The following is a 23,480-nucleotide window of genomic DNA, read 5'->3' as shown; positions in this document are numbered from 1 at the left end:
ATAATTCGATGGTGAGGAATATCAGTCACAAGGAACAGTTGTATACAATTTATTCAATGGCAACGTTTCTGAGCATTTAGCTCCTTCATCAGGCTAAAAACAAAAACCAATTCATAAACAACGGCATGGATCATACAATTGGTGTAGCAATAAAGATAAAAAATACATAAAATGATGTCGCTATACAATAATAAATATGAAATATAAACTAGATGACAAATAACAATGAATATAAATATAAAGCAAAACAACATGAAACAATTAACGCCAGGTCGGCCAAGGAAACAATAAGTTTACAATAAAAAGCGATCTCACCCTATGAATAACGGTTATAAATCATTCGAATACATCGAAATCATCAAATAAATGTCCATAAAATAAAATGGCATTATCAGGATATCATAAAAAACCACATCAAATAAGACATATAAGTATAAACTAATGTATCAGGCAAGACAGACTGCATTAAAATGTGTGAGACATACTAACACTCGATTCAAAAGGAAACACGAACTACCGCGCGATAAAACTATCTACATTTACCTTATTAATTAAGTTAAAATACACCGAACTCAAACTACCAATATCGGTGCGTGTATTCACAGAATCTTTTATTCTCTTGATAAAAACCATTTCTTTGAATGTTCGTTTAAACCAATTCTTTTCTTTATTTAAAATTTTTACATTATTAAAATCAAAGGAGTGGTCATTAATTTTTGCATGCTGTGATAATGCTGTTGCTTCACTACGATTTTTGCAATCTCTCTCATGTTGTTTCAACCTCGACCCTTATCATCACAGCATGCAAAAATTAATGACCACTCCTTTGATTTTAATAATGTAAAAATTTTAAATAAAGAAAAGAATTGGTTTAAACGAACATTCAAAGAAATGGTTTTTATCAAGAGAATAAAAGATTCTGTGAATACACGCACCGATATTGGTAGTTTGAGTTCGGTGTATTTTAACTTAATTAATAAGGTAAATGTAGATAGTTTTATCGCGCGGTAGTTCGTGTTTCCTTTTGAATCGAGTGTTAGTATGTCTCACACATTTTAATGCAGTCTGTCTTGCCTGATACATTAGTTTATACTTATACGTCTTATTTGATGTGGTTTTTTATGATATCCTGATAATGCCATTTTATTTTATGGACATTTATTTGATGATTTCGATGTATTCGAATGATTTATAACCGTTATTCATAGGGTGAGATCGCTTTTTATTGTAAACTTATTGTTTCCTTGGCCGACCTGGCGTTAATTGTTTCATGTTGTTTTGCTTTATATTTATATTCATTGTTATTTGTCATCTAGTTTATATTTCATATTTATTATTGTATAGCGACATCATTTTATGTATTTTTTATCTTTATTGCTACACCAATTGTATGATCCATGCCGTTGTTTATGAATTGGTTTTTGTTTTTAGCCTGATGAAGGAGCTAAATGCTCAGAAACGTTGCCATTGAATAAATTGTATACAACTGTTCCTTGTGACTGATATTCCTCACCATCGAATTAAATCTTCGGAACGATAATTTTATCTGAGATAAACTCATATTGCTTCATAATGTAAATAATCGATTATTGCAGTAACCGATTTGACGATATATGTTCACAAAAAAAATGCAAATATTCGATATAACAATTCACAAGGTTATCTTCACTGTATTTTCAAATTAACGATGCATAAATAGAAGGATATAAAATCTTAATAGCTTTTTAATAAATTATAACTTGTACTTTATCGATAGATAATGTATTTATCTATTTTGCATCCACTTCAAATTATTGTCTTCAAGTAATATGATTCCCCAAACATATTATACCAACATCAATGAGGTTTCAAAATGAGGATCATTTTCTCTTTGAAAAAAAGATCTTACGAGTATTTCTCTGATTTCTTCGGACAACACTACTTCAAATTCATTGTCTGCGTAGGTAAGTTTTATAGCCTTGATAAGAATTCCTCAAATTTACCTCCTTTGGTTTACAATTTTCGTGTCACCCAGTATATTTCGTTCATGCTTCCACTCAATTGGAGTAATCATTTTGTTTCAGCCCACACATTCATCTTCCTAGTAGCTGTAACCCTCAGCTGGACATCCCCGGTACTGCCTAAATTGAGCGGGACCAAGGATAATCCCTTGGGGAATCCCATTACACCAGACGAAAGTGACCTCATTGGATCCCTCTTGTACATTGGTGCTGCCATTGGACCTATATTATTCATACCTGCAGCTGAACATTTTGGAAGAAAACACGTTTTACAATTTCTAGCTTTTATACCACTGTTTACTTATGGAACATTTTTGTTTGTTGAAGTAGTTGAGTTTTATTTTGTTTGTAGAGTGTTGCAGGGTATTTTTGTAGGTGCTACAATGAGTGTTCAGTCTGTATACGTTGCTGAGATTTTAGCAGAAGAAGATAGAGACTTCTATATGTCTCTGAGTACTACATTTGGGTTTTCTGGATTGATTGTTGTATACGCTGTAGCTCCTTTTGTGCCACTTATCTACTTCAATGGGTTTTTAACAATGGTGAGTGCTGTTGTGGTAATTTTATTTAGCTTTGGATGTCCAGATACACCTTATCATTTGATGAAAACTAGAGGACAAACTTCTACTAACGAACTGTTGATGCAGCTTCGAAAAAACTTCAAGATGAGGGAGGCTGACGAAATAAAGAATATTATCGATACTGAGGTCAGAGGTTCATATTTTGATTTATTCAATTCTTGGCGGAATTTGAATACGCTGACTAAGGCTACAGTGCCTCTTCTTCTTCAACAGTTTTCTGGAATATCGATTTTACTGACCTACAGTCAGCTGATTTTCGAAGAAACTGAGATTGCTATAGCACCTGCTATCTGCTCATTGATTGTGGCTTGTTTTCAAGTTTCAACGAGTTTCTTCACACCTTTATTGCTCAAATCTGGAAAATTCTCATTGAGGGCGTTGCTTTTGTTTTGTCTTTCAGGTATGGCGTTTAGTAATCTCGTTTTGACTTTTTATTTCCTGTTATTGAGAGATGTGGAGTTTTTGAATTGGCTACCGCTTCTAGGATTGATTTTATTCGTACCGTTTTACAACTGTGGTATAGATCCTATACCTTGGATGCTGCTGGGGCAGATTTACCCCAAAAACTTGAGTTCAGTTGGTGCAGCTCTCTCCGCTAGTATGTACTTCCTAGCAAGTTTTCCTTCCTTGTTTTTTTTCAGTAAGGTGAATATAGGTTTTTTGTTTTTAAGTTCGTCATGTTTTTGTTGCCTTGGCATTCCCTATGTTCTCTTTTGTTTCACTGAACCTAAAAGAATTTAGTTATCGAATATATGGGCTACTGTGTCGATGACTATCAATTTGTTGAATTTTGATTGGTTAAATTGTAATGTGACTGATAGCAAATCAGAATCGAGTCAATTTTTTATTAATAAAGTGATATCAAGGACGATTAGAAGTTTTCCTGCCTGTTTTCCTGCGGTTATTTTCGGGTATCCTTGTTATTCAGGTAAGTAGCGTAGTGTGGAGTTATATTTTCTTCCTCTAGTTGTGGAGGAAGTGCCAGTTTCAACAGTTGTCGTTTGGAAATTGTTGTTCTGAAATGGCAATTTGGGAAAAATTCGCCAAATATTTTGGACCGCGCTATTCTCTTTTTGTAGCATGTTTGGGTGAGTTTTATGAAAATATAGTTTGTGATTAAATTCTTTCAAATTATTTCAAGCACATCCACCAAATTCGATTCATCTAGGTTTTCCGCTTTCGATACTATAATTTCTATATCGCATTTATCCTGTACAAATAAAAAGATCTAAGTTGAAAATTCGAGAAAATCATTGGCTGGATAACTTATTTTCAATTCGAATTCTCCAATTAATGTAAAAATCATCCGGATAGTTATATTTTCGAAATTATTAGGTAGTTTTTAACCAGTAACTATATCAACTGATCCTAATCATTTATTCATTATCATGTCGATTGATAACCTTTTTTATTCCTTCCATATAAAAATGTAGGAAAGTAATGAGTGCTCGTTCATTGATAAGACAATTGCGGCCTTGAAAACCACATATATATGACATTATTGACGAACGCTCCAAAGCTCCTGACTTCACATTGCTGCCTTCCTAATTTTTTCCTTGATATTCTTCTCTGAATTTCTCCGAATTGTCTCTGGCACTAGTGATGTGATCCAATCCAAGTTCTGCATGAAGCTGGAAATGGTTGGTTCACATCAAAATCCAGCATTTCATTTACGGGTGTTCAGCAATTTTGAAATTATCAAGAAAAAAATATTTCGAACTGAAGAACAGCATTTGAGATTCGAACCTACTCTGAAAATCTCAAATTTCTAGGTCTATCCGTTCGAGAGTTATCGTGTTTACGGTCGGACAGATACAAATTTGAGGGCGTATTGATCATCAGTCAGTTGAAGCCTATCATCTGTTATCTATCATTGTGACAAAGTGGTCTTTTTAGGTATCAAGCGCTCAAAAAACTTCGTTTCAAATGAAACATTCACACATTTCATCAAAATCGCGAAGGAGTTGTGGAAATTATGGCTGTTACAAGAATTTGCGGACACCCAGACAGACACACATAAAACCAAAGTTATTCGTGGTCGTTTAAAATGAATTTTACGATCAAAATTGACAATTTGAAGACGAAAATCTTTTAATTTCGAAAGAGATCACAAAGCATCGTTTTTTCTACGACCCTAAACCAGAAGATGAAACAAAAACTAAAATCGTACATTTTTCAGTGCACGAAGTCTACTTCAACATATGTCTGAACGCAGCATGGCCTTCACCAGTTCTGGCCAAACTAAACAGGTTAGATCCGGAAGACAATCCCTTAGGAAGAAGAGTAACAGACGAAGAAAGTGACCTTATTGGTTCACTGTTCTTCGTTGGAGCAGCCATAGGACCTTTAGTGATCATCGTACTTGTAGAAAAGTTTGGCAGGAAGAATGTCCTTGACGGTCTGTCCCTCATGATACCAATAGCCTACGTAGTCCTGACGTTCACTAACGATATCGACATGTACTTCATTTGCAGAACGGTCCTTGGTTTTTACAGCGGTGCTGCTCTGAGCATACAACCTGTATACCTCACAGAAATCCTTCCTAAGGAAGAGAAAGACTTCTTGATGTCTTTAGAAACAGTATTCAACTTTATGGGCATCTTGTACGCTTATGCTATTGCTCCTGCCATTCCCCTCTTTTATTTCAACCTCTCAGTTGTTATATTCGCAATCTTCATCTTCGTTTTACAGGCTGTGGCTTGTCCTTCAAGTCCTTTCGACGTCATGAAATCCAGAGGAGTAGAAGAAACCAGAGCTGTCTTGCAAACTCTAAGAAATAAAGAAGATGTAAACGCTGAACTGGAAGAAATTCGAAATATCGTCATCACTGATTCCAAGAAGTCTTACTTTGACATATTCAAGTCTGTAGACAATTGGAAGGCTTTGATGGTTGGTACTGTCCCTTTGATTATCCAGCAGTGGTGTGGTATCCCCCTTCTAATCACTTATAGCCAGTTGATCTTCAATAAAACCAACATCTCTATCAGCTCTGACATGTGCTCCATCATTGTAGTGGTCTTTCAAGTATCTACAACTTTCCTAACGCCAGTTTTATTAAAATGCAAAACGTTTACAAGGAAAGGACTGGTGATTTTATGTCTTACCCTCTTAGGTTTGTGCAATCTAGTCCTAGCCTTGTACTTCTTCTACGGGTTGACAATCCCTGCCTTGAATTGGCTTCCTATGGTAGCTTTGATAGCGTTTGTTATCTCTTACAATTGTGGAATTGATTCGATCCCCTGGATCATTATGGGTGAGATCTACCCAACAAAGATAAGTGCTGTTGGATCAGCGATATCTACCAGTTTATTCTTTGGTTCTATATTCCCTCTTTTGTATTCTTTCAGAAAGGTTAATATTGGGTATTTGTTTTTGACATCTTTTACTGATTGTGTTGTCGGAGTACTTTTCTTCGCTTTTGTTTATGTTAATTTGAAGAAGAGTTATAGGAAGGGCCGGAATCCAAATTGTTGAAGGGTAGATTTTCAGATGAATAATTCTGGTTGTATTATTGCGTTGGCTAACTTTCCACAGTTCATTAACTCAAATAACTCAGTTCCATAAATGTGGTATTACTCATAGAATGTTCCTAGTTGAGTAAACCATAAGACCATTTTCATTGGTTGTTTTTCAATGTAATTGAATCGATATTTTTGGCTAGAATTCAGATGAGATGAAATTACTGACACTATTCCTATTATTCATTATTGTGATTATTACTTGTGCATTGTGAAGTGATCTTATTATTATGTTAATCTTACCTTGTATCTATTATTCAGTTTTGTAGATGTTTGTAAAAGAATATTTGTGAAGAGAATTATTTGAATAAACTTGGGGTATAATGAATTTTTTCGAAAATATTACTGACCTTTTCTGAAATAAAATAACAACCATCTTTTTATTTAGAAATTCTTTATTCTCTTTATATTTACATGTTACTTTCGTACTGTTAAAATATAAGATTTCAAATGATACAATCATCACCAATAATAATTATTACAGTTTTTGTATTACATCACTTCCTTGTTCTTATAATTTTCGTATAATTTTCTATGAAAACAATTAAAAATACTACTCAGATAATACTAATGGAGTTGTATTCAGTTGATAAAAATAATTTCGTCAATATAACGATTGGAAAAGTTATTCAACCTTTTCACAGATTGTTCAGCACTTAAATTACGCAAAAATACTATCTTTTTCAATTAGTTCTTGAATTTCTCTGAGAGTTTTACCCTTAGTTTCTGGAACAAAATAATAAATAAAAATAAGCGCCAGAATAGTCAAACAACCAAAACCCAAAAACATAAATTTCAGTTCTACTTTGTGGAAGATGAAAGTGAGGCAAAATTGCACCAAATAAAAGATACTCGTAGATAACGATGACCCAGTACACTTTATATGACTTGGGTAAAGCTCCCCTAAAAGTACCCAAGGTAAAGCACCGTCTCCACAGTTGTCAAACAAAACAAAAACAGCTAAGGCTAATAGTGGCAACCAATTCATAATATTCATATCTTTCAATACAAAAAAATATATCGACAAAGTAAAATTGCATATAATCAGACCTGAAAGAGAAAATCCTAACAAAGATTTTCGAGGGTATTTTTCAGAATATAGAGGTGTTAAAAATGAAGAAAACAACTGAAAGCACCCAACGATGATGGCACATTTATCTGAGGAAAATATAACATTGGTTTCTAGAAAAATTAGTTGACTATAACCCATTATAATATTAGTTCCTGTAAACTGTTGAATCACCAGAAGAATTGTTGCCAATAAAAATGCTTTTACATTGCTCTTGGTCTTGAATATTGCCAAAAAAGAGTCGTTTCTTTGTTCACTCAATGCTGCTTCTATTTCGTTCAACTCATAATTTATATTTTCTACTCGTAGATTACGAAGAAGTTTACCTGTTTCTTCCTTTCCATTAGCAACCAAAGTGTAATAAGGACTTTCCGGACAAAAAATAACAAAAAGAATTAAGAAAACTAAAGAAACAATCACAATCATGATGTTGAAATAACAAACTGATAAATACGGTCCTGAGACATAAGATAAAAGTGAACCAGCCTGTATGAATGTATTGCAAAGAGACATCAAACAACCTCTTATTTTAGGTGGTAGAATTTCTGAGGTATAAACTGGCACAGCACTCACAATACTACCAACTGCTATACCCGAAATAATCCGACAAATATAATACACTTCAATATTTTTAGAAAATGCGAAACAAACATGCGCTAAGATAAATGGCACAATTGATATAATCAGAGAGGTTTTTCTTCCAAACTTGACTAGAATCCAGATGATAAAAATTGGTCCAATACAACATCCAATATAGAACAGAGAACCTATCAAATCACTTTCGTCTGGAGTTATGGGATCCCCCAAGGGGTTATCCTTGGTCTCAGCAAGTTTGACGAGAATTGGAGACGACCATGCGAAGCACAATCCAGTCAGGAAGATCGAAAGGTCCACTGAAAGTGACAAAAGTAGAAATTGGGAACATTCGGAAGCTTATTCTCACCTATTATTATTATCCAAGTTGCAGATTTGGTCCTAGGGTTCATAAAACGTTTTATTCGTTTATTATCGATCTCATTTTCCATGATGTAAGGTTCTATTGTTTCAAGCAATTTGGTTTGGAATCGACACAGCCATTTCGTTAATTTGTTTTTTTTATCTTATCGTTTTGAATAATTTCGGATAATTAAAAGAAAAACTAGGATAATTCAGGTTTTCATTTGTGGAAAGCTGAAAGGTTCATTATCCTTGTTCGAAGTTGAATGAATTGATTTTCCTGACCAGTTTGAATTATTGTGTTTCCAGCGAATGAAAAAACTAGTGATTCATGGAATAAAACACTATCAATTACGATAATTTCAGGAAAAACTGCATATGTAATTTATAGGCGAGTGAAATATTGATTAGATAAAAAATTTATTGTTGCAATATAAATATTATGATGGGTTCTGAAGGAAAGACTCTTCAAGGAAATGAAAGGAAATACAAAACTACTTGATTGTCAAAAGGTACACAATCTTACCTAATATATGATAGAGGGCTTATAATTTTTACAATCCTACTGATCTTAATTATCTTGTTGATTTTAGTGGTTAAAATTATTGGGAGAACTGATTGAAATTGAGGAGAGAAGAAAAGACAAGTCCATTCCTGAATACGCAGTTGCTTGGATAATGTCCACTTCATTGATCTCGCCAGCCTGCATTTCTGATCCACACAGTGACATTATATTACATTTTATCTCTTCTCTGCTTCCCAAATCCTAGAATTCCATATTTCGATACTGGGAAAATCGAACAATATGTCAACCACTTCTAACAAACACACTCTGAAATGCATCAGTAAATGAATTGTCAATTCCTTAATTGAAAGACCGATGAATACCATTTCCATTCCTGAATTTTCCCATATAATTTCGTTCATACGTGACAATACAATTGATAGATTGAAACCTCATAGTGAGACAGAACAAATTACATTTATGATTCGTATAAGATAAAACACGAATGTGTTGTCAATTCAATTAGTTCCAATTGAGAAATTTCAGCTAGAAATAGGAATACAATAATTTGATTCCTATTATTCAACAGCATAATGATCACATCTTATCCACTTAACATTCATCTGCATCATTTTTTCCACCGGAAAACCTCAGATCACCTTCTCAAGGCTTCCTGGATGTCATTCAAAGTTTTGCCACTAGTTTCAGGTATGAAATAATGAATGAAAGCAGTTCCAAAAAGACAACACCAGGCATAAACGAAAAACATGAATTTAAGTTCGACCTTATTGAACAAAAATGTCAAAATGAACTGGGCTATGTAATATATAGTTGTGGATAATGCAGGACCAACAGACCTGATTTCTGAAGGGTAGAGCTCACCAAGTAGTACCCATGGCAACGGTCCGTCACCACAATTATCTAAAACAACGAAGAAGGCCAGTGTTAAAAGTGGTAACCAAGATACCAGATGCAGATCTTTCAAGAAAAAGAAATATGAGCAAATTATGAAGTTACAAAGGCACATGGTAAATAAAGAAAAGCACAACATTTTTTTCCTAGGAAACCTGTCAGACAATATTGGAGCTATAAACGAAGATATCACTTGGAGACAACCAACTATGATAGAGCATTTTTCAGAAGAAAAATCAATTTTACTCTCCAAGAAAATTAGCTGACTGTAACCGATCACTATATTTATCCCAGTGACCTGTTGAATTATCAATACTGTGGTAGCTAGAATAAAACACTTAATATTATGACGGGTTTCGAATATCCTTAGGTAAGATCGTTTCTCTTCATTTTTAATACTAGTTTCGATCGAATTCAGTTCGTCTGTTACATTATCTTGTCGTACAATTTCTAATACATTTTTTGATTCCTCCTTTCCTTTGGCTAACATAATGAAATAAGGGCTTTCTGGACAAATCAATACAAAAAGTACTACAAAAATCATGGATAAAATAGCTATAGTTAAATTAAACATTGCAATGGGCATATAAGGACCTATAACATACGCCAACAATGATCCACCTTGTATGAAAGAATTACTAAGGGACATCAAAGATCCTCTTAAATTTACTGGTAAGATTTCTGAAGAATACACTGGTCCCACGCAGACAATACCTCCAACAATAATACCTAGAACCACTCGACACAAGTAATATATTTCGATGCTTTTGGCTACAGCCAGCAAAATATAAGAGAGTGTCAAAGGTAACCCCAAGACAATCAAAGTTGGTCTTCTTCCTAGGGTTTCCAGGCTCCAAATAACCAGAAGAGGCCCAATAGCAGCTCCGATGTAGAACAATGAGCCAATCAGATCGCTTTGGTCGGGTGTTATGGGGTTCCCCAAGAGATTGTCATTGGTTTCCTTCAATTTTACCAAAGTTGGAGATGACCATGCGAAACTCATTCCGTTGATAAGACTAGAAATGTTGACTGAAAAAATTCACATCAGAATTTTGATTAGCTCTTTAATTGAAGAATTAATCAATTCAATTAAAATATTCAAAGTGAATGATGACTGAGAACGTATTGATTTGATTAAAAAAATCTGAGTAATTCATGATATCTGAAAGAATGTATTGTTAATAGTAAGTATTATCAGGTTTTAATTTGTAATTTTTTAATTGTACATGAGAATGAAATTTTGAAATAAAGCAAAGACTTGTTTTGACAATGGTGGAGCATTCTTCAACAAATTTTCATTTGAATATTGGACAAACCATACAAAATATAATGATGAGTGAAATGATGGGTTTTCCAACATAATCTGTTAATATCAATCATCATGTGGTCAATATAAATATATAAGAACAACTGGTTTTAGACTTACCTACGAATATCACTAAAAATATATATCTTCGCCCAATTATTTTCGGCAAAAACTCCCAAAGTCGTATGGAACTTATTATTTTGTTGAGATTTAAATTCATTTTGTATTTAGATGAATAGTATGAATGCACTATGTGAACTTGACTGTACTACTACTCTTCTCACTTCGATTTCCCAGATATTCTTTCACAAGACAACATTAATTGATAGCTCCAGGCATGGTAAATCCCATAAAAGTGTGTTGGCAGTGGCGTTGCTATCGAAGAAGATGTGGTCTGATTTTTGGCCATTAACGTTTATTTTGAAATATCCATATAACACCACTGTATAAAATCTCAGACTATTTTTTTTTCAAATAAGAAGTGAAATAAAACAACACAAATAAAGGTAGCAGAAATTGTGTTTCATATTCCCAATTATGAAACCAATTTATTCCTGTTCCAGAGGAAAACAGGAAACAGCGTATATCTAGATCAAATTTACCGCTTCTGACGCCAAAGGTAGAGGAAATAAGGGTAGTGTTACATTGACAAATATCAACGAACTTACGTAAGCTAACACACCTACATTAGCTCATTCAGAAAAATTCGTAGGAGGATAAATTGTCCTTAGAACAGGGAAATGTAACAAGCGTAGGAAGGGAATGAATATTAACGGTCTATAAACTATGCAGCAGAGACATTATTAGATTAAAAAATTTCTCCATATGTTAGGACGATTTTATTGGCATTGAGTTTCACTCATATCGAATGAGACAAAGATAAACGTCTGGATTAAAATTTTACGGGTGTTTTTTTTCGAGGTATATGACTTTAAGTTGACATTACTGTTCAAGATGGTGACCGATTTAACAGCTGTCAAGTGATTCATTCTCAGTTTGGTTTGACAATTCATCATGAATAGACTCACGCCTGAACAACGCTTGCAAAGAGTGCAATTTCATTTCGAAAATAATGGTTCTGTGCGGAATACGTATCGCGCACTACGTCCATTTTATTTTGTTTAGCGATGAAGCGCACTTCTGGTTGAATGGCTACGTCAACAAACAAAACTGCCGCATTTGGAGTGAAGCTAATCCTCAAGTGTATGTCGAAACACCGTTACATCCAGAAAAACTGACTGTTTGGTGCGATTTATGGGCTGGTGGAATCATTGGTCCGTACTTCTTCAAAAACGATGATGGCCAGAACGTTACAGTTAATGGTGATCGGTATAGAGCCATGATTACTAACTTTTTCATTCCTGAATTGAACAACTATGATGTCAAGGAGCTGTGGTTTCAACAAGACGGCGCAACATGTCACACAGCTCGTGCCACAATCGATTTATTGAAAGACACGTTTGGTGACCGCCTAATTTCACGTTTTGGGCCTGTGAATTGGCCTCCAAGATCTTGTGATTTAACACCGCTAGACTACTTTCTGTGAGGCTTTGTAAAGTCATTGGTCTATGCGGATAAGCCACAAACCCTTGACCATTTGGAAGACAACATTCGCCGTGTTATTGCCGATATACGGCCACAAATGTTGGAAAAGTCATCGAGAATTGGACGTCCAGATTGGACTACATCCGAGCCAGCCGTGGCGGTCATATGCCAGAAATCATTTTTAAAATGTAATGCCACAAAATTATCTTGCGGATAAATAAAATTCATGTCAATCGAATAATCCATCGTTGTTTTATTGCAATTTAAAGTTCTATAGCTCTAAAAAAAAACGCCCTTTACTATATATTTATTATCTTTCACTAGCTTCAATTTCTAACTTGATAATCTCCCGATCTTTCTATGTAATACTATTGATTCTAGCGTCTCTGAGAGCGAAAACTCGATTTGTAACATATCCATGTCTCTTTCTAAGAAAATAATACTGGTATCTTCTTCAAGAGAATTGATATCCGTTATCTTGTGAAAAATATTCAGCACAAGAAAATACTGATGAAATTTTTCAGGTTGAATGGTTTTTTCAGATGCTCAATAAGATTATTTTGCAATTGATTAATTGAGTAGGACTTATGCAATATATTAAATAGCTGGTAAGTCATCAAAATAACTCAATATTAACTAAGATTCTTTTTTCTAACACTAGCCAAAAATAGAAATTGTAGAATAGACAAATTGGCAGAAAGTCAGAGCCAGAAAAGTCATTTGTTTAAAAAAATTGGTTTATTTATTTCCACATTTGTACATAAACATCAATAACCTTCTCAATGTTTGCAAGTAGTTCAAGGACGAAATTTCTAAAAACCATCGAGCTCAAGTTATCTACCTGTCAATAAACTCAGTATTACTCCTAATATATATTTTATTTCATTTAGAACCAAAACATCCATACAGAGTGGAATTTTCTAATCCTCACAAATACTTGTATAGCTCAACTCTCAACTTCTATTGTTACTGAAAATTTTGAACGAATATTTCTGGCTATTATCATTAAGGTCAGATTACTCTTTATCCGATTATGAAAGTACGCACTCGAAATACCTCAGTTTCAATGAAACTCAAATGTGAAATGAGACAATTTTGCAACAATGAAAACGTGGCTGTATTTTGCTGATCTTCTCGGGAACAAATATGCCTTTTTCGTGGCAATTATTGGTGAGTATTTTAGCTATTTACGTCTAAGACACTCATTGTAATCAAATTTGACAGCTTCTCCTTGATAACACAAAGTCCATCAGTTAAATATCACCCTGTAGAACACCTCACCAAACAATCCTAATCATGTCATCTTTCGAATTAGATTCAAAAATCACATACAAACATTTTCCACAGGTGACATGCTCTGCCTATTCACTGGTATGTCCCTAGCATGGTCATCACCAGTTCTCATCAAACTAAAGAATGGTACCGATGACAGTCCCCTGGGGAACCCCATCACCTCAGAGCAGTACGATTTGATCGGCTCAGTTTTCTCTATTGGAGGAGCTCTTGGTCCAATAGTACTCATTTTCTCCTTGGAACTTTTGGGAAGGAAGGCTACAATGTTGATTTTAGCAACCATTTTTCCAATATTCCACTTCATCCTAGCCTTCAGCACTAACATATATGTCTATTATGGATGCAGGATTGCTTGTGGATGTGCTGTTGGTGGTTCTTTCAGTATAGTGGCTGTGTATGTCAGTGAAATAGTATCAGCAAAGATGCGAGGAACGTATTTGTCCTTAGGGACCTCTTTCATCCTCACCGGGTGTCTATTGTCTTACAGTATAGGTCCCTACGTATCTATACGTATCTTCAATTTGATAATAGCGGTATCTTCTCTCCTATACATTCCTTTGTTCCTGTTAACGTGTCCAGAAACCCTGTACTACACGATGCAAAAACATGGATCTGAAAAAACAGCTATCCTCCTACGGAAACTCAGAAACACAAGCTCAGTAGATGTAGAGCTAGAGGAAATAGAGTACGCTGTAGGTAATGAAGAAAGAGGTAGTCTTTTGGATGTATTCAGAGATAAAGCAGCCACTAAGGCATTCTTCATATGTACAGTGCTCCTGATTCTGCAACAATTTTGTGGAGTGAACGTTATAATGACTTACACCCAACAAATTTTCAAGGATGCTAAAGTCAAAATTGCTTCTGAAGTTTGCACGATAATTGTCAGTGGTTTTCAAACTGCTACATGTCTTATAACACCTATAGCATCGAAGAGATTCGACAGAAAACACATGTTGATATTCTCTTTCATCGGGGTTAGCCTTTCTAACATTCTGCTTGGGTTGTACTTCACAGTGGATTCCATCAAGAGTCTAAACTGGGTAGCATTGGTTTCTCTTATATCCTTCGTGATATTCTACAACTGTGGAGTAGGCCCTTTACCTTGGGCTACCTTAGGGGAGTTGTATCCTCAAAATGTTAAGTCTGTTGGTACTGCAACTTCAAACACTATATACTGGGTGTTTCAGTTCTTGCTCACCTATTATTTCAACAAAATCAATGAAGGTGTTGCTTTCTTGGTTTTCGGAGGTTTGTGTATGATGGCTGCTGTTTTCGTTCAAGTTTTTCTTATTGAAACTAGGGGTAAGACTCTGCAAGAAATTCAGAGGCAGCTGAAGAGTTGAGATTTGACTTCACTTTGAAATCTCTGTGATGAATCTATCTTAAGCTTACATATTGTTAAATATTTTTATTTTTGTGAATTTTTCCTTTATTTGTTAATAAATGTAGTTATACTAAAATAAAAATAATTTTTCTTGTTTCTAAAGTGATTTTTATCTATGGATGTATGATAATTTTCATTGAAAACATAAAAATTCAAAACCATATGTAAAAAACTGTCTGTAGGCATATGAAATGTCATATAATAAATATTCAGTTGCATTCAAATACTCAAAAACTACTCCCATTAGCTTCGAGGTCAAATCTACTATGACAATGTATGTGAAGAGTTGATAAAGTACTGGAGTAATGAACTTTGGCTCAGATACTTGAAAAAAACCGCTTTCATCTCGGTTATGAGATAATTTTCGAATCAAACGATTGATTATTTTATCATAGTGTGTTATCAAATCTTGAATGAGAAAGAATACATTCCTACTACAATTTGAACGCATACTTGTAGTGGTCCATCCAGAATTGAACAAAAAAGTTCAGTTATGAATGTTCGATAAGATATCAATATTTCTACAGGTGATTTTTTTACTTTGTGTGAATCTTGTCTTTATATGGAACACAGTTGACACAAGTTCATCACAAGAAAATGGCTACTTGGATGTTTTTTGCAGACCTACTTGGTAGCAAATATGCTTTTTTTGTTGCTATAATAGGTGAGTAAAAATTATCATATTACTTCGTTCATCTCCACAACTAGTTTTGTCATGTGAAACTAAATAAGTTTTTCTGTAGGGGACTGCTTAGGAGTGTTCACCGGAATGTCGCTAGCATGGTCTTCGTCAGTCCTCGTCAAATTAAAGGAAGCCAAAGACAATCCCTTGGGGGAGCCCATCACTGCTGAACAACATGACTTGATTGGCTCTGTGTTTGCTATTGGTGGAGCTGTAGGACCCATAGTGCTTATATACTCCCTCGAATACTTTGGAAGAAAGATGACTATGTTGATACTGGCGATGCTTTTTCCAATATCTCACTTCATCTTAGCCTTCAGTACACACATCCACTTGTACTACGTCTGCAGGATACTATGTGGTGCAGCAGTTGGTGGTTCTTTCAGTATAGTGGCTGTGTATATTAGTGAAATCGTATCTACGAAAATGAGAGGCACCTACATGTCTCTGGCTACATCTTTCATACTCACGGGGTGTTTGATATCGTACAGTGTGGGACCTTTTGTGAGCATAAGAACCTTCAACTTGATTATCGCGATCTCATCTCTACTTTATATACCCTTATTCATCTTCTTGTGTCCAGAAACTCTATACTACACAATGCAGAAGCATGGGTCAGGAGAAACAGTAAAACTGTTGCAGAAGCTTAGGAATACCGACCTAGTGGAGGAGGAACTGGGAGAGATTGAAAACGCTGTTGGTAAGGAGGAGAAGGCGAGTCTTCTGGATGTGCTTAAAGATAAGGCAGCCCTGAAGGCTTTCTTCATTTGTACAGTGCTTCTCACGTTTCAACAGTTCAGTGGAATCAATGTTATAATGACTTACACGCAGAATATTTTCGAAGATGCTAAAGTTTCTGTCAGTCCAGAGATTTGTACAATAATTGTAAGCAGTTTTCAAACGGCTACTTGTTTGATAACACCAATAGCCTCGAAAAAATTCAACAGGAAGGTCATGTTGGCTTTTGCTTTCACTGGAGTTGGTTTATCGAATGTCCTCTTAGGTTTATACTTTTCGGTTGACTTTGTACATAAGTTCAACTGGGTACCACTTCTCTCTATTGTGTCTTTCGTTATCTTCCACAACTGTGGGGTTGGTGCTCTACCTTGGACGACTTTAGGTGAACTCTATCCTCAAAAAATCAAATCTGTGGGAACTGCAGTGACTAATACCATCTATTGGCTGTTCCAGTTCTTGCTCACGTATTATTTCAACAAAATCGACGAGGGTCTTGCTTTCATCTTGTTTGGAGTTATGTGTTGGGCGTGTGTTATATTTGTTAAAGTGTTTCTTATAGAAACTAGAGGAAGGACATTGCAGGAAATCCAAGACAAACTTAGAAGATGAATATGTATTTGTTTTCAATAAATTATTGTTTAAATTTTGTGCTTTATTTTAGAGATAGAAATTAGAGAAAGTGGTAAGGAATATGATATATTTCAATTGAGAATCTTGAATATGTTTGGATGCCTTATGTGAATGAATTTTTGTAGATCAGAGCTGATTTTTCTTTACAAGGCCATTATTCTGTTATCTGAATACTCAATATTGTTTTGTCGACTCCTAATAGAATGAAACTGAAAAAGAAACTTAACCTATAGTAATAACAAAATATTATGTTTTTATCATATAATTAACCGGTTTGAAAAGTCACAAGAAAATGGTATCACCTCATTATCTGTTCTAACATCTAGACCCTTATTTTCTTGAATATAGCCACAGGCTTACAACCAAAATAAAACTCATTAATTGGAAAGAATTCCAAGGAAAACACTCCAATTTCTCCATTTAAGGACCAATCTGTTGAGGAAAGATGAAGAGGGGTATTCAGACACGTATTTCTCCCTTATTTTTTCGTTCACTTCGATCTTGAAGATTCACAAGGTTTTAGCCAGTTCAATGACTGAACGCTAAAGAATTAACAATTATTACTTGATTCATATAACCTATTTTTTATAAGATGATCTAGTTAATATCACTGCTCGAGGAATTTATCTTTACAGCAAAAAATGTGATAATAATTCATCTTGCAATAGATAGCTGTAGCGGTAAGTGCTAATCGAAATAAATAGATCGTACATGTCATACAACAAGCTAAGGTATTTGTTAACATAACGCCATCGAAATATTAGTCGATTTGTGTCTGCATCATAAAGTTATTCTGGATTAAACATGTTAGCTTACGAGTCAAATTCTCGTCATTTGCGGGAGGTTTTAATTTTCTGCTTTAATATGAAGAAATCTGCGGCTGAAGCTGATTGCATGCTCTCAAATACCTATGGTGAGGCCGCTATTAGTAGTAAAACGTGCTGAAAGTGGTTTCAACGCTTCAAAAACGGTGATTTTGACGTCAAACGTTCAAACGCAATAAAAATTGGCAGGATCATTAGCAGTGACGCAACAAGCCATTTCAAAATGCCTGAAAGTCATGGGAATGATTCATGAATTGTGCCATACGAGTTGAAGCCAAGATATGTTGAACGGCGTTTGTTTGCTTGTGAACAGCTGCTTGCAAGCCAAAGACGAAAGGGATTTCTGCATCGCATTGTGACTGGAGACGAAAAATGGGTTCATTAAGATAATCCCAAACGCGAAAATCATGGGGATATCCCGGCCATTCTTCAAGGTCGACGGCCAAACCTAATATTCACGGTTCCAAGGTCATGCTCAGTATTTTGTGGGACCAGCTCGCCGTAGTGTATTATGAGTTGTTAAAACCGACTGAAACAATCACAGGCGATCGTTATCGAACGCAATTAATCCGTTTGAGCCGAGCATTGAAAGACAACCGCGCAATACAACGAGAGACATTATAAAGTGATTTTGCAGTATGACAATGCTTGACCCCATGTTGCGAAAATGGTCAAGACATACTTGGAAACGTTGAAATGGTAAGTTCTACCTCACCCGCCGTATTCTCCAAACGTTGCTCCCTCGGACAATCACTTGTTTAGATCAATGGCACACGGCCTGGCTGATCAGCACTTCTGGTCTCATGAAGAAATAACAAATTGTATCGATTCGTGGATCGCTTCAAAAGATGGCCAGTTTTTTCAACGCGGAACTCGTACGGTGCTCAAAAGATGGGAGGAAGTAGTGGCCAACGATGGACAATACTTTGAATCATAAATGTATAACCAGTTTCTTACAATAAAGCCTCGAATTTCGAAAAAAGGGAGGAAGCAGAGTTGTACGTCTATGTATTTGGGTAGATTCCTTTGAGATCGTCCAGAATAGTTTTGATTGAAATTCTCTGCTATCATCAGATTGAATTCTTTTTCTTTAGGCTATCCTAACGTATTATCGTAGAATAAGAAGATAGATACAAGGTATATATTTCGCTACTTAGTTTCTAATTTTGAGGAGGATAAAACTGAATCTCGAAAACTAGAGCTGATAGAAAAAATCTGGTGATTGGCTTTGAAAACAGCTCAATAAGAACATTCCAAATCAGTTGTTGCATTGCAGACACCAATTTTTCTTTCATTTACATAGCCTGTGTAGGTAGAGCTGCTAAAAATTTCTCTGCGTAAATTACCCTCGTTAATTTGAAAGAATTCCAAGAAGCAAGCTCCTCCAATTTCTCCATCTAACAAAACACCCACCAATAATAGGAGATAAGAGGTATTTATCCCCCCCACGTCTTAGGCCCCTTTAAGATTCACATGTTTTCCCTCAATAGGCTTCATTTTCTCCATTCACATCTTTTGTGCGTAGGCAATTGAGGCGGCATAATAGAATATGCTAAATGGGGTGTGTTCCGTCAACAGTCCGGAAGTTCCTGTTGAGGGATGCGACAAGGGGTGAGTTCCATTTGTTGTGTGGGCTCGAAACGTCGTGGGGTTCACGTTGGAGGTGACATTTAGGGTAGGGGGTGCACTTTCTTGATTCTGAACTTTGTGACAAGGTGTTGACAGTGATGGGATGGTTAAGGTCGAGGTGGAATTTGTTGGGTAACTTTTGGGAGGGTATACGAATGGAGCAGTAAGAAGAAGAATATATGTAGACCACAGATATGTTTCAGAATTATAAGGTAATTTGTCAATGCAATCACGAAGAATTTGTGAGATTTCTTTTCGGTTAAACTATGCAACGTAACATTAACGAGATTGAAAACCTATAATAACATTCTCTGACCCATTGTACCTCCAACTTCTCATTCTCTCTTCCCTGTATATGCTTTGCTGCGCTCGATGCAAACATAACTCAAAGAAATAAATACGTTACGTCCGATGATACACCGATAAAATCGAAAATAGACATAGCAATCTTCCCTTACGTTCCATTTTATTACGATTGGAATTGCTTGTTTGCCATGTCAGCGTAGAGGTCCGGTTCTTGCAGATTTCTTCGTTGCTTCCGAGTATTCAAAATGAATTATGTTTCTTTATGTTCGTTGGAGATATTACCAATATTTTATGACAATTTAGGTGATCAAATCGAAGGGTTAACACAATACCTAATCTTGTTTCTATAGAGTTCCACACGTATTCAATGGGTGAAAGATCAGAATACCTAGGTGGCAAAGCAACGACTCGACTTGATCGTCTTCAAAATAGGCTTGTTGGAAAAATGGATTGATTAGAGACCATATAAAGCAGAACATGTGGATCCATAGTATGATAATTCGAATCTTAACACTCCAAGATCTCGTCAGCATCATCAGAGAACATCAGCTGATACAGCTCGACATTGGTGACAAAAAGTTTCCCGTTGTCGCAACAGATGCTGATAATGATCTAGGTCTTGAAGCTCCTGGTTTGACATCAGTCCCACCTAAAAAGGTCTCCGAAACATTCGAAGGTGTTCCCCAAGGATATGTTCGTGATACTCGGCACTTACTTGTGTGGTTAGCAAACCAACTCTTTGCTACCTATCACAATATTTTCGTTTATCTCAATCACATCGTTCAAAGTCTTTGCGACTGGTTTTGTCTTGATGAAGATGCCGAAGATCTTGAAGCAGATGTAGAACTTCTGTTTGGTGCTGTCAAAGACCTGCATCTCAGGTAGAGGAAGATCCAAGTCCCCCACGAAGTCTAATGCACTTGAAAACACTTCTTGGCTCTCCTAATGAGATGATCGTATTCCTCTTAAGATGTGGCGTCCCATGCTATTTGTATCTTGTTCCCAAGTGCTGCTAAAGTCTGTGAAGGTAGAAGGAGTAGTTTTCTTTCCATAATGTCCCAAACGTGTTCAATGGGCGAAAATAAAGAAATCCAGAGGGACAAGGCTTCAAATCGACTTGGTGAATTGACTCAGAATAGAAAAATGTAATTTGACAGCAGTACCACCACACATGCTTTTTTATTGAAAATTGAGGATCTTTTCTTCCACCATGTTACTTTCTCAGTCTTCCACGGCTGAACTGGGACTTTGTCTTTAATAATAAATACAGATTCTGCTTGGGTATGCCTGATAGCAGTGTAAAAGTGAGGATGCTATGTAACGGGTGTTTTTTTTCAAGGTATATAACTTTAAGTTGGCATTACTGTTCAAGATGGCGACCGATTTGACAGCTGTCAAAGGATTTATTCTCAGTTTGGTTTGGCAATTTATCATGATCAGATCCACGCCTGAACAACGCTTGCAAATAGTGCAATTTCATTTCGAAAATAATGGTTCTGTGCGGAATACGTATCGCGCCCTACGTCCATTTTATTTTGTTTAGCGATGAAGCGCACTTCTGGTTGAATGGCTACATCAACAAACAAAACTGCCGCATTTGGAGTGAAGCTAATCCTCAAGTGTATGTCGAAAGACCCAGAAAAACTGACTGTTTGGTGCGCTTTATGGGCTGGTGGAATCATTGGTCCGTACTTCTTCAAAAACGATTATGGCCAGAACGTTACAGTCAATGGTGATCGGTATAGAGCCATGATTACCAGCTTTTTCATTCCTGAATTGAACAACCATGATGTCCAGGAGCTGTGGTTCCACCAAGATGGCGTAACATGTCACACAGCTCGTGCCACAATCGATTTATTGAAAGACACGTTTGGTGACCGCCTAATTTCACGTTTAGGACTTGTGAATTGGCCTCCAAGATCTTCTGATTCAACACCGCTAGACTACTTTCTGTGGGGCTATGTAAAGTCAATGGTCTATGCGGATAAGCCACAAACTCTTGACCATTTGGAAGTCAACATTCGCCGTGTTATTGCCGATATACGGCCACAAATGTTGGAAAAGGTCATCGAAAATTGGACGTCCAGATTGGACTACATCCGAGCCAGCCGTGGCAGTCATATGCCAGAAATCATATTTAAAATATAATGCCACAATATTATCTTGCGGATAAATAAAATTCATGTCAATCGAATAATCCATCGTTGTTTTATTGCAATTTAAAGTTCTATAGCTCTAAAAAAACACCCTTTAGTTTCCAGTTTCTGGATAGAGTCATGTGCACTCCACTGTAGGAATATGTTATGAAGGCTATTGCTTATAGAAGCACGTCACCTTTAGTGTTCCAAAGATTAAGGAAGTGGTGGAAGCCTTATATAATGACACTGTCCAAGCTACTTTTCCAAGAAGATCTTTTCTAGTTATCCTGATTTTTCACCCTTTCGACCCCTCTGGGACATTATGAGAAAAAGATTACTTCAACCCTACCTGAATTGAGATTCGAAAAGGAATCAATCGCAGGAGTACATAAGACCTTGTGGAGTCTGATTTTTCTGAAATTTTGATCAATAACTAACCTGAGCCTAAAATGCCTGCTTACAAAAAATTGTTGAAATTAATTTATTATTACTAGGTGTTCTTCTCTCAGTTACGAGTAGATTTTCGATGGAATCCACCCCTGTTATATTGCGTATAGGAAGTGTTTATCGTGTCAATCTTGTCGGTCCAGTTATTCTCATTTGGACGGTTGCTTCCACATTTCTCACCCCAATCGATGTATCTTCCAATGCACTCTCTGTTGTATCGACATAACCCCGTTTGAGTTTTATCGCAATTGAACGCGATGGAATTATCATTTATCGAATGTAAATTGTTCCGTTGATGCGCCTGCTTCCAATGAGTATCAGTTCAATTTCCGGCGATAATTGGGTCGAATATGGTTGAATGATGAGCCCAATAAATGACGAAATTTATGCTTAAATCGCGTTTTCATTCCGCTGGTCAGGTATGAATAATAATCAATAGGCTATACATGATTGAAGTATTGAAGAATCCAATAACTAATGGTATTAGAGGATAATGTATGTTGAAAGGATTGTAAAAGTTGATTGTTTTTCACCAATTCTTTTTCGTTGTCGCAAATCAATTAAGATCATGGTCAAATTGAATGAATTGCACTTACAACTGTTTGACCACCAAGTTTACTCTCCAGATCTGGTACCCATTGATTACTGGCTTTTTGCAAACCTCAAAAGAATGCTGCAGTTCAATTTTTAGGCTTAGCATCATCGAAATCAGGTGACCAAATAAGGATTCACGGCTAGGCTTGATTTTCAAGCTACTAGTTTTTTAATCTCAAGTCAAGTATTTATTTATCAAGTGAAGGGTGTTAAGGGTGTTTTTTTCGAGGTAACTTTAAGTTGGTATTACTGTTCAAGATGGCGACCGATTTAACAGCTGTCAAGTGATTTATTATCAGTTTGGTTTGGCAATTCATCATGAATAGACTCACGCCTGAACAACGCTTGCAAATAGTGCAATTTCATTTCGAAAATAATGCTTCTGTGCGGAATACGTATCGCGCACTACGTCCATTTTATCGTCGACAAAATCGTCCATCGGA

The 23,480-nt window shown here is 35.9% G+C and overlaps 6 protein-coding genes across 8 annotated transcripts in view; 3 read left to right on the top strand and 3 right to left on the bottom strand.

Annotated features, from left to right (window-relative positions):
- LOC123682952 (neuropeptide CCHamide-1 receptor-like) overlaps positions 1-23,480 on the bottom strand; it is a 94,612-nt gene that overhangs the window by 56,701 nt on the left and 14,431 nt on the right. The gene's annotated exons all lie outside the window — the stretch shown is intronic.
- On the top strand, positions 1,783-6,079 carry LOC123682946 (facilitated trehalose transporter Tret1-like). 2 transcript variants are annotated; one of them, XR_006747917.1, is made up of 3 exons: positions 1,783-1,943; positions 2,064-3,669; positions 4,761-6,079. XR_006747917.1 is itself a non-coding variant. In XM_045621798.1 (2 exons), the coding sequence occupies exons 1-2, from the start codon at positions 3,603-3,605 to the stop codon at positions 6,053-6,055; spliced, it is 1,362 nt and encodes a 453-aa protein (XP_045477754.1). In that variant the 5' UTR covers positions 3,499-3,602; the 3' UTR covers positions 6,056-6,079. The 2 variants fall into 2 exon arrangements, 1 of the variants encoding a protein (XP_045477754.1); XM_045621798.1 differs by lacking the exon at positions 1,783-1,943 and having other exon boundaries at positions 3,499-3,669.
- LOC123682944 (facilitated trehalose transporter Tret1-like) lies at positions 6,481-8,245 on the bottom strand. The gene is made up of 2 exons (XM_045621797.1): positions 8,112-8,245; positions 6,481-8,061 (listed from the first exon to the last, which is right to left on the bottom strand). Exons 1-2 carry the CDS (start codon positions 8,191-8,193, stop codon positions 6,761-6,763), a joined length of 1,383 nt encoding a protein of 460 aa, XP_045477753.1. The 5' UTR covers positions 8,194-8,245; the 3' UTR covers positions 6,481-6,760.
- Positions 8,121-11,148, bottom strand: LOC123682943 (facilitated trehalose transporter Tret1-like). Its single transcript, XM_045621796.1, has 2 exons — positions 10,948-11,148; positions 8,121-10,550 (listed from the first exon to the last, which is right to left on the bottom strand). The coding sequence occupies exons 1-2, from the start codon at positions 11,045-11,047 to the stop codon at positions 9,265-9,267; spliced, it is 1,386 nt and encodes a 461-aa protein (XP_045477752.1). The 5' UTR covers positions 11,048-11,148; the 3' UTR covers positions 8,121-9,264.
- Positions 13,387-15,146, top strand: LOC123682948 (facilitated trehalose transporter Tret1-like). Its single transcript, XM_045621801.1, has 2 exons — positions 13,387-13,542; positions 13,720-15,146. The coding sequence occupies exons 1-2, from the start codon at positions 13,476-13,478 to the stop codon at positions 15,006-15,008; spliced, it is 1,356 nt and encodes a 451-aa protein (XP_045477757.1). The 5' UTR covers positions 13,387-13,475; the 3' UTR covers positions 15,009-15,146.
- On the top strand, positions 15,310-17,112 carry LOC123682950 (facilitated trehalose transporter Tret1-like). Its single transcript, XM_045621803.1, has 2 exons — positions 15,310-15,713; positions 15,793-17,112. Exons 1-2 carry the CDS (start codon positions 15,647-15,649, stop codon positions 17,076-17,078), a joined length of 1,353 nt encoding a protein of 450 aa, XP_045477759.1. The 5' UTR covers positions 15,310-15,646; the 3' UTR covers positions 17,079-17,112.

Source organism: Harmonia axyridis, chromosome 6 (genome assembly GCF_914767665.1).
Source record: "Harmonia axyridis chromosome 6, icHarAxyr1.1, whole genome shotgun sequence".
In the NCBI taxonomy this organism is placed as follows: Eukaryota; Metazoa; Arthropoda; class Insecta; order Coleoptera; family Coccinellidae; genus Harmonia; species Harmonia axyridis.
This window is presented reverse-complemented; position numbering and strand designations above follow the sequence as displayed.